The following is an 11,744-nucleotide window of genomic DNA, read 5'->3' as shown; positions in this document are numbered from 1 at the left end:
AAATGGTTAAATATAAGATGAAGATTTAAAACAGGACACCATGTTATATAAATTCCATAATTGAAGCACAGTATAAAGTCATAATTTTAAATATTAGATTTTATATTCCCAATAATAAATCACAGCTATGAAATTTTAAGAAGGTACAAAATGTCACAGAAGAAAACTTATACAAGTTATAAGCACACACAATAGTAAAAGGAAAGTATTTTAATTTGCAATAGTTTTCAATAAAATACAAATTTTTATTGGAAACTTTTTAACGCATGCGTATAAAACATATTCACATTAATCAGCTGACTTCCCATGAAATAAGTAATTAAGTCATAAATATTCATTTATATGTTTCACAGAATACAAGGTGATTACACAAGAAAATCCTAAATTTGCCGGTCTGTTAAAAGAAAACAATCTTCCTATTTATCGAAATTGAAAAATAACAAATGAAAATTTAAATTCAAAACAGTTACAATATGATCCGGTCCGGAAACACGAAGGATATCGAAGCAGTAATATAACTCATCCACATATTTCTGCATGTCCTGTGTGAACCTTTGAAAGATAGCGGATATGCTTGTAGTGCAACAATTGATTCCCCCCCCTTCTTCTTTCTGGGGCTACAACAAACTGCAGGTGTTTGTTCCCCCACAATCAAATGATGTTCATAAACTTGAAACATGACATCTGCAGGCTTTCAAAGTATGTTATTGGAGAGACTGGGTATGGCATGAGTGATCGTATCGTCTTGATATTCTTTGTATTTTTGGAAGTGCTTCTACTAAACATTTATTACTGTGTTAAGTTTTTAATTGTTATTTATAATTTCGGATGAACACTGATTCACTTTGTTCTATTTTCTTCAAAAGCCCTGCAAATTAGAATATTCATTTAAGTATACGAATTACCTTGCATAATAACAGTGAGCATGCATTATGTCCTGTGTCATACAAAATAGAATTCCTAGAAGAGAATATTTCAACTTTTTTTAGTAAAATAATAAGCCTTTTTTGTCTATGTTTTTTCAAATATTAACTTACTAAAAAAATCATTACTATCAGTCTTTCTCTTTAAAATGAGGTGAAGTTCTCCCATTAGCAAGCGTCGAACATCAGAGGCATATAATTCATTCATTTTCTATGATATGCTTCGACAAATGTTTCCTTAAAAAAATGAAATGACAATAGCTTATATTACAGAAGTCACATGAGTACGGTTTCTTTTCCGTATGCGTCCGCAGATGTGTGTTTAAATCAAAACGCTGAATAAGAGGTTTCTGCCGATGCATACTATTTCTTTAGGAAATGGGTCATGAAATGCAAGTTTAATCCACGCCGCTCAGAAAACACTTTACTGCTAATTTTGAGAACATACGATTTCTCTTCCATATGCATTCGTAAATGTCTTTTTAACGTATACGCAGTAAGGCTTTGTCACAAAAGCTTTAAACGTGTAGTTTATCTTTCGTATGCGACAGTAAATTAGTTTTTAGACCTGACAACAGAGAATTTGCCTTATTACAAAATTCACATGTTTAAGGTTTCTCTCACGTATGCGTACGTAAATGTTTTTTAAAATTCCAATTACTCGAAAAAGGTCTGTTACAAAATTCACATATATATGGTTTCTCTCCCGTATGCGTCCGTAAATGCACTTTAAAATTATCCTTATTCGAAAAGGGTTTATTGCAAACATCACAAGTATAGGGTTTCTCTCCTGTATGCAGACGCAAATGTACTTTTAAATGCTCTTTCTGGTAAAAGGATTTTTTGCAAAACTCGCAAGTAAACAGTTTCACTTGCGAATGCGCTTGTAAATGTCTTTTCAATTTCTCCTTATCCGAAAAGGGATTGTTACAAAATTCACATATATAAGGTTTCTCTCCCGTATGCGTCCTTATATGTTTTATTAAAATCCCATTATCCGAAAAGGATTTGTTACAAAATTCACATGTATACGGTTTCTCATCCGTATGCGTATGTAAATGTCTTTTGAAACTCCCCTTACTCGGAAACCGCTTATTACATAATTCACATGTATACGGTTTGTCTCCGGTATGCAGGCGCAAATGCACTTTCAAACGTCCACTCTGGGAGAACGCTTTCTTGCAAAACTCGCATGTAAACAGTTTCTCCTGTGTATGCATCTGTAAATGTCGTTTCAAATTCCCTTTATCCGAAAAGGGTTTGTTACAAAATTCACATGTATACGGTTTTTCTCCCGTATGTGTACGTAAATGTCTTTTAAAACTATACTGATCCGAAAAGGATTTGTTACAAATTTTACATGCATATGGCTTCTCTCCAGTATGCGTCCGTAAATGTTTTATGAAACCCCCCTTACTCGAAAAGGGTTTAGTACAAAATTCACATGTATACGGTTTCTCTCCCGTATGCGTACGTAAATGTCTTTTAAAATTCCAATTACTCGAAAAAGGTCTGTTACAAAATTCACATATATATGGTTTCTCTCCCGTATGCGTCCGTAAATGCACTTTAAAATTATCCTTATTCGAAAAGGGTTTATTGCAAACATCACAAGTATAGGGTTTCTCTCCTGTATGCAGACGCAAATGTACTTTTAAATGCTCGTTCTGAGAAAAGGCTTTTTTGCAAAACTCGCATGTAAACAGTTTCTCTTGCGTATGAATACGTAAATGTCTTATGAAACTCCAATTACCCGAAAAAGATTTGTTACAAAATTCACATGTATACGATTTCTCTCCCGTATGGGTTCGTAAATGTCTTTTGAAAGTCTCCTTATTCGAAAAGGGTTTATTGCAAACGTCACAAGTATAGGGTTTCTCTCCTGCATGTAGACGCAAATGTACTTTTAAATGCTCTTTCTGGTAAAAGGATTTTTTGCAAAACTCGCAAGTAAACAGTTTCACTTGCGTATGCGCTTGTAAATGTCTTTTCAATTTCTCCTTATCCGAAAAGGGATTGTTACAAAATTCACATATATAAGGTTTCTCTCCCGTATGCGTCCTTATATGTTTTATTAAAATCCCATTATCCGAAAAGGATTTGTTACAAAATTCACATGTATACGGTTTCTCATCCGTATGCGTATGTAAATGTCTTTTGAAACTCCCGTTACTCGGAAACCGCTTATTACATAATTCACATGTATACGGTTTGTCTCCGGTATGCAGGCGCAAATGCACTTTCAAACGTCCACTCTGGGAGAACGCTTTCTTGCAAAACTCGCATGTAAACAGTTTCTCCTGTGTATGCATCTGTAAATGTCGTTTCAAATTCCCTTTATCCGAAAAGGGTTTGTTACAAAATTCACATGTATACGGTTTTTCTCCCGTATGTATACGTAAATGTCTTCTAAAACTATTCTCATCCGAAAAGGATTTGTTACAAATGTCACACGTATATGGCTTCTCGCCTGTATGCGTCCGTAAATGTTTTATGAAACCCCCCTTACTCGAAAAGGGTTTATTACAAAATTCACATGTATACGGTTTCTCACCCGTATGCGTACGTAAATGTCTTTTGAAACTCCCTTTATCCGAAAAGGGTTTGCTACAAAATTCACATGTATAAGGTTTCTCCCCCGTATGCGTACGTAAATGTATTTTTAAATGCCCGTTCTGGGAAAAGTTTTTCTTGCAAAACTGGCATGTAAACAATTTCTCTTGTGTATGAAGACGCAAATGTACTTTTAAATGCCCATTTCTGGAAAAGGCTTTCTTGCAAACCTCGCATGTAAACAGTTTCTCTTGTGTATGCGTCCGTAAATGTCTTTTGAATTTGGAAATCATAGAAAAGACTTTATTGCAAAAGTTGCAAGGGTAGGATTCCTCATTCGTATGCGCCATTAAATGAATTTTTAAATGTGACCGTTCAAAGATTATTATACTACAAATGTCATATGTATGTGGTTTCTCTTTAATATGCGCCAGTAAACGTGTCTTTAAATTCGAGAGCTATCACAAAATTTGCAAGCATAAGGTTTCTCCATTAAGTGGGCAATGAGAAAATTGTGTTTGTAAAATGCTTCTTTCTGCATGACACAATCACGAGACATCTCTTTAATTCCAGTTGGCAAATAAAATTTTCACGATAAATACGATTTAAATGCTTTTGCCCATATATGACAAAAAAATAAAGTTTCTTTATTTGGTGAATCAAAAGGAAAAACTCTGAATGTAATTTTTCGAAGAATGTCTTATAACAAGGGTCATAAGAATAAAAATCCTTTTTTTTTTTTTTTTTTTTATGTATGTGAGTAACACTACTCACATATACGCATTATTAAGTAATAAAAATTATAGCGTGATTAAAATTTTCTAAGCATATGTATTGTGGAATTTATTATTTCATAGTTTTCGATTCCATCCAGATGTGTTGTATGTTGCAAGTTAGGATTGTGGATCTTTCAAAAGTCAAGCCTTTCTTATTGTTGCCACTTTTATTCAGAAAGATCTATCAGCTTTTCTCATTAGCATGTCATCAGATTCGTGACAACACAATCTTGGAAGCTGAAAGAAAGAAAAAAATTAATGAGGTGTTACAATTAGAGCTACTGAAAACGGCAAAGAAAACAAATAAAATATTTTGAATTTATTTATTTTATTAATTAACTAGTCATCTGTTTAATTATTAAAAGAAATATGTAGAAACACGTGACTGTTAAGTTTGATTCAGGAATATTAACAGAAATTTTGAGAAATGAATTATTGTTTGTCAACAGATTCTAAAAACCGCCCGATTTTTCGCATGCATTAAGATCGGTTTAATTTGGTAAAATAGGAGTGAGAGGAAAGAGGATGTTTAAATTTAACAATAAAGTAAATTCCGGAAACGGTACACATCCGCTGTTATCCCTTAGTGAGATAGAACCGCCGAAAAGTGGTCGTCGCAGAATACTGAAGCGAACAGTACACTAGAGCCTCGCTTAAGGACCATCTTCCGTTCTCGAATCTTACTCGTAATGCGACACATTGATTAAATGAAAGAATTTTCTCAATGGATTTCTAAAGAAAATAGAACAAGGCGTTCCATTCTGAAAAAAAAAAATATTAAAAAAAATCAATAATAATGATATTTATTATTTATGATACATGTACTTTTTTTTACAAGAAAACTGTCTGAAGAAATTTTTCTTTACTCAATTTTGGTAAAAATGAGATACAGCCTTATCATTACATGAATTTGTAGCGGCTTAAGATGTGGCCGTACTAGGATGATGTTTCTAGTTTGATGCTATAAACTTCTTATGCATTCAACATTTTCCTAATTTCTACGAAAGGTTGTTGTTCTGTTGAATCTATTATTTTGTCCTTCCCAATCCAAATCTCCTCTGGCTTTTTGCTGCGACACAAAAAGCACTTCAATAACTTCTTGGATAATTTTGGCTAAGTTGTTTCACCAACTCATCAATGTCATTGGTATCCGCCTCTAACCCCATAATCTTACAAAACACAAAGATTCAATTAAGAGTTCTCAAGCATATGCTCGAACCTCTAGGGATCGCATTGGACAACACCATCTTTCCAAAACCTCACTCAAGTAGACATAAATGTTCCCTTCAAACAAGCGATAAATACAAACCGATGCAGACCAATCTAGAATATGACGTCATAGTGTCTCCTCGTCACATCGTCAGTTATTTATAACATTTTCCTTTGCTCATTATGCAAATCACACATTATAATAACTACTCGATAATTTTTTTTTTTAATTTTTAGTAAGAAATACAAAGATAACAGTTATTTATTTCAAAAATTATGACAGCAAAGTTAAAATACTGGGGGAGTCCAAATGATTGAAAATACTTTACAAAATAATTTGCAAATGAAATATTGGCATAAAACTGGAAATAATAGAATATAAAAACTAATCCATATAATAGTTATGTAAATTTAAAATAATAAGGCAAACCAATCAACCTTTTGGGCATCTACAATCATTGAATTAATTTTGAAAATTTTTTTATTTCCCCGGGTCAACATCACCCACCAGTTTCGAGATAAAGAGCAAAAATTCTTTTACATTCTTTATGGGAAAAATGCTTCACAAAGTTCCCCAATCACAATATTTCGAACATTTTTATTTCATATAAATGTTTACCGCTCTTAGATGATGGCATCAATGATCAACTGCTCACTCCTTACCATTTTCAGAAATATTCTCTACACTTCAGTACATCCATAACAATAAATGGCAATGCAAACAGGTGAAAAGAAGTAATGTTTAAGCTATAAAATATGCGGCTTTTAACAGCTTGTAAATGTTCAATATACTTTCGAGAGTTCTAATCGTAAAGATTACTGATACATGGTTATGAGATGGTGCCCTTTCAGACGAGTAAGCAGGAAGTACGATAGAATAAATATTTTTTTGCTTTTGTTATGACAGATACATTTATGGATGTATATTTAAATATTTTCAACATTACCAGTTAATGACATTTAAACCTTTGACCCTTTAGTCAGAAATCTCAAGTTGATATGTCGGGAAATATGAATTGTCAGACAAGCAACAAAGATTTGCTAAAGACAAAGTTCTATCCAAACGTTCAGAATTCCAAAGTTTGCACAAACGCAACAACATATGTTGACACTAAATTTTGTGTAAAGTACAATATATGCCTACAAGGTTTCCCGAAAAAGTAGTAGAAGGTAAAGTAGAACACGCGCTTTTATTTCCTTAATTATTGCAATCAAAAAAATGCTTTCAATTGAAAACTCAGGCTTTCTTATAGAGGGACAGTAAAAAGTTTAAAAAAATTAATATTTTATTATTTCTGCATCACACTGACAAGGTTAATGATAGAGCATTTTGATTAGTCAGCTGCACTTAAAGAAAGAAAACGAAGTAGCGAAAGTTATCCAAATGTTGAGATTGAGGGTCCCCTGAAGTTAGATGGTGAGGAGGGAGCGGGTGATCATTGATGACATCCTCTAGGGGTGGTAAACATTTATATGAAATAAAAATGTTCAAAATATTGTGATTGGGGAACTTTGTGAAGCATTTTTCCCATAAAGAATGTAAAAGAATTTTTGGTCTTTATCTCGAAACTGGTGGGTAATATTGACTCGGGGAATGTTGGTGATGTTGATTCCAGCAGAAGCTTACGCTTTAAAATTTTTGTTCCAAAGAAACAAGAAATTTTAGAGAAATTGAAGAAAAAAAAAATAAATTCTGAAGAGATTGCTTTTGCAAATCAACTTTTCCAAAGCCACAGAGTTTTTCAGATTCAATTTTCTTCCATCATTACACTGTACTGAAATGAATATCTTGCCTAATATTTGTTGTAGTTGATTTTCTGTGGACATTTAACAAATCAAAATCAGATCTCTCCAAATATGCTTATCAAATCCGATGGCAAAATGAAATGAATAAGAAAAATGACTAAATAGTATTGTACTTGCAATTCTATTTACTCTCAAATATGACCTCTCTATGTGCAATTCTATGTACTCTCAAATATGACCATGGCATTATTTTTCTTTTCACAATAGAAATTGACATAGGACATCCTCTTATATAAGATGCCTTAGTCTTCGCAATTTTTTGTAGAGCAATTAATAACTAGATGACAGATGAAAGGAGAATCATTGTGGTATGATACAAATAAATGTCTGTATAAACAGTGCGTGAAATCAGAAATTATCATCCCTTATCAGTTCGCAATGAATATACATTAAAAAACAATGAATAATTTGTTTACAGCATCATATCATTAGCAGAAACTTTTTTATTATGTGAGAACATGATATTTTGGTTGGAAGATTTTGAAGTCAGAAAATGCACCAGTAGAAAATAAAGAGTATGGTGCATCGAAGACTTCCATCCGAAGAAGCACAAAGAGGCAAATGGGAATGAATGCCAAAACAAGAGGGGAGGTAACAAAAGGAATATATATATATAATATCTTGATCTAAATTAAATTCATTTTTTTAACCTTAATTTGGCCCATAATGACTTCATTCTAGGGTGTTCTCTTTTTTCCTCATCCAATTCCACTTTTTATTCAATTATTTTCAACATGCACTCTATAAAAATACTTACTTCTGCATTTTCTCACGATCCAAGAGAAGGGATAAAGGTCCTTAATGCCTAGCGCATTCTTTTACAGATACCTAAATTTTCTTGTCCTAAATAGATATGTGACAAAGAAATACCCAAACCTCTATCAAAATCTCATAGTAAAACCACTGAAGGGGAGAAATCCTCAAATGAAAATACATCAAAATGGAAAATTAACCATTAACTGTGGATTTTATTTTTGAAACCTACGAAGCCAGCTTTCTTAAAATCAACAATGACGCATATGCATGTCAAATGCAATGCACAAAAAATTTTGGAAAAAATCATAATCATGCGAATAAGATTTCATTTTTGTTATATAAAAAATCACATATTAACCACACCAAAATGAAGGGATTTGAAAGGGATTTCTTACACATGTCGATTTTGATAAGGAAAACATAGGGATCCAGTCGAAGTGTGTGAAAGTGCAAATTTAAGCATTTTTTCAAAGCTTCTGTTGAATTAATTTAGTAGAAACAGTGGAATGGAATCAGGAAATAATCAGGTGTGCTGAATTGATATATATATATAAAAGTAGAAAAAGCTAAGAAAATTATAAATTATATAAATCAGTGAAAATTTCTGATACATTTAGTTTATAACTTTTAAAAACAGAGCACAACATTTTTTAATGGTTCATTTTTACTTTCTTCTATAAAAGAATTGTAATTATATATGAGAACTGTATTGTGTACAAGTATTGTAATTGTTCAAAATTTCTAACTTGAAATTTTGATGAAGCACCATATCACCATAAATATCTCTTCTAATTTCTTCAAAGTTTACACCCTTTTGTAATGCTCATGTGTCCTGCCTGCTTCACCCATTTCTGCCTTAAAAGAACAGAACTCTAATCATTTAGATAAGATCACATGTCATTGCATTCTTCTAATATAATTTTGCTACAATGTTTTCAATTCTGTTTTAATCCATGTACTAATTTTGCCTTAATCAAATGAATGGTGAAGATTAGTTTCTTCCACTAACTTCAGCAGACTATGGTTTTAGAATTACTGCAATTAATTTTAAATTATTTTATTAAAGTTTGAAATATCAATTAAAATGTGTCTGGAATGATGCCCCTTATAATATCTGATTAAAATCTTTTAAATTGAATAAATATTTAAAATTTCAGAAAGAGAATTATAGAGAAAAGAAAAAAAAAATGTATTTATCCTTCTGATATATTCAATAAGATATTTTTATATATAGCATGCAAATATTCAATTCTATGAAAAGAATACTGAAATTATCAAATTTAATTTCAAGATTCAGTCAATCTTTAACCATCTTTTGGAGTTCGCTAAAGCCAAAAATAATTTTTAAAATGACATAATTCTTCCTGGGATAGAAATCTAAAAATTGCTGTATGTCAATGAAATGAAATTCAATATAGGCGCCTTGGAACATACTACATATTGATTTCACCATATTTTGGCAAAAATATGTCTATGGAAAGTCTGCCCATCTGTGCATGGTAATGCTAACAAGATCATTCTAAAATGTAGAATCAGGTGGAATTAATTATGAAAAAATTATTCTTTTACAATCTAAATTTCAGTTTGGTCTATCAGCCTATAATTTTCAAATATGAATACTGTATGTATTAAAAATTAATTTTAAACTACAGTATATTTAAATGTGACATTAAAGGTTGACACCAGATTGTTATCTAATTTATTTTTACTTTCATAACCATTTTAATTCTTAATCATTTGCTTTCTGCTAAATAACTTTCCTCAGTAACTCAAAAATAATCATACATGAAATATTCAATAAATCAATCATATATGAAATATTCAATAAATCAATCATTCATGAAATATTTAATAAATCAATCATAAATAAAATATAAAATGAATATAAATTCAATAAAAATATTTTTACTCTGATTTTGCTGTTCCTTTAAACAAGATGTTTTATTCATATAATATAAAAATTTATTTTAATAATAGAGCTGAAAATAATTTACAGTTGATAAAGAATATAACTTACTCAACAAATGATATGGTGGATACTTTTTTCACATAAAACTTTTCAAATCTTTTAGTAATGCATCAGTGAGTACCAGATGGGGAAAAAATAACATAAGATGTATCAAAAGTGTGGCTCATTTAGTAAAAATCCAATAATGACATGATTTGTCAACCTGAAAAATACTAAACTAATAAACAAGTATTAAAAGATAATTAAGGAGAAGTATTCAGAAAAAAAATATATTTGTACTTTTTCTCTATTTCTAAACAAATTTTACAAATAACATCACTCAAACATATCAAGACATTTGTTTCAAGAAGGCAAGTTCCTTTGCCTTATTCTAGAATTTCTTCTAAAATATTCAAGATTACTTTTGTATTTTAATATTTATACAGCCTTAAAAATAATTTTCGTATGCACAAAATGCTCTAAGTAAGGAATCTTAAACATCAGTTAGCAAAATTATAAGTAAATATAGTTAAATCCTTCAAACTAAAAAAGAAAAATTCAAAACCAAATCAATAATTATAAGAGGTGTTCTTACCTTACTGTGGATGTCAGTATATCGCCAATTTGTTTATCTTTCGTATCGCCATTTCTAATAGCGGTACTCGTTCCGGAACGAACGCATTTAAATGAACGGTTCATCTAAGTGAACGAAAAGATTCGGAACGCTATTTTATTAAAATGTCATTCGTTTGCGAACGACATTGTATATCCAGCTAATCACGTTCGAACTAAGGTGCGGTGCGGAGATGGCTATTCTCGTTCGCGAACGACTTTGTGGACCCTACTATACCCATTCTCGAGTTATTGTGTGGACCTTGCTTATTCTCTATTGTGGTTTATACACAAGAAGGATAAGACAGAAAGAGGTTGATTGGGGGGGGGGGCGCAATGCTCGGCAAAAGAAGGGCAGTTGACCTTGATAGATAAAACGGCTATGGTAAAAAAATTTTCTCAGTGATTTATAATTGTTTCGTGGTCGTGGCTCAGCTTTTATATACTGTTGCCAATTACGTGCTTAAGAAGATTCAGAAAACACAATTCCAGACGGATCAATAGATTCGAGTTCGATACCAGAGAAAAGAAAGGGGGGGGATAGAACATATTCTTTACATCCTTAATATTACCAAGAAATGAGATTGCAAAAAAAAAAAAAACAAAAAAAAAATGAATTAAAAAAAAAAAGGTGGTGCGTTACCATATCTAAAAGTGGCCAAGTTCGTTTTCTCCTTTTTCTTGTTGCTTTTGTAAACTCTGAATAGCAAAAGGTGCAAACAGACAGTATAAATGTTGTGCCTCCCCCGCCGTTTTCTCGTAAACTCAAATGACTCTCCGAAATGATAACTATCAAGTGCGAAAAACACTTCTGAACAAAGTTTTAAAGCACTTTCCCAAAGCGTGTTTCTGAAAGGACGGAGTGTATCTGCATGCGCCCCCCTAGATTGCATGTCGGTAATTTTATGGTCGATCTTTATTAAGTTTAGCATTGATCGCTTATGGAAATAGTAATGGAAGGCTTTTTCCACTTGACATAACTTTGCGGTAAATTGACATAACTTTGCGGTTACTGCGGTAAATGCAATTTAGTTCGATTATTTTTTAAACATGTCATGTAGTTTTGAAATTTAAGTTTTTAAGAATGTGCTGGGAAATATGTTAAATTTGTTGTTGAAGTGGAATTTAAGTCAATTTAAGGTGAATACATATTTCATAATC

General features: G+C 31.7%; 1 protein-coding gene across 2 annotated transcripts; it reads right to left on the bottom strand.

Moving 5' to 3' along the window:
* Positions 1 to 279: 279 nt before the first annotated feature.
* LOC129988059 (zinc finger protein 845-like) lies at positions 280 to 10,805 on the bottom strand. Of its 2 annotated transcripts, none has more exons than XM_056096161.1 (3): positions 10,567 to 10,805; positions 10,041 to 10,194; positions 280 to 4,489 (listed from the first exon to the last, which is right to left on the bottom strand). In XM_056096161.1, the coding sequence occupies exon 3, from the start codon at positions 3,824 to 3,826 to the stop codon at positions 1,544 to 1,546; it is 2,283 nt and encodes a 760-aa protein (XP_055952136.1). In that variant the 5' UTR covers positions 3,827 to 4,489; positions 10,041 to 10,194; positions 10,567 to 10,805; the 3' UTR covers positions 280 to 1,543. The 2 variants fall into 2 exon arrangements, with proteins under 2 accessions (XP_055952136.1, XP_055952137.1); XM_056096162.1 differs by having other exon boundaries at positions 10,041 to 10,209; positions 10,567 to 10,609.
* Positions 10,806 to 11,744: the final 939 nt, after the last annotated feature.

Source organism: Argiope bruennichi, chromosome 10 (genome assembly GCF_947563725.1).
Source record: "Argiope bruennichi chromosome 10, qqArgBrue1.1, whole genome shotgun sequence".
NCBI classification, from domain to species: Eukaryota; Metazoa; Arthropoda; class Arachnida; order Araneae; family Araneidae; genus Argiope; species Argiope bruennichi.
Note: the sequence above shows the minus strand (reverse complement) of the source record. Positions and strands in the feature narration are given on the sequence as shown.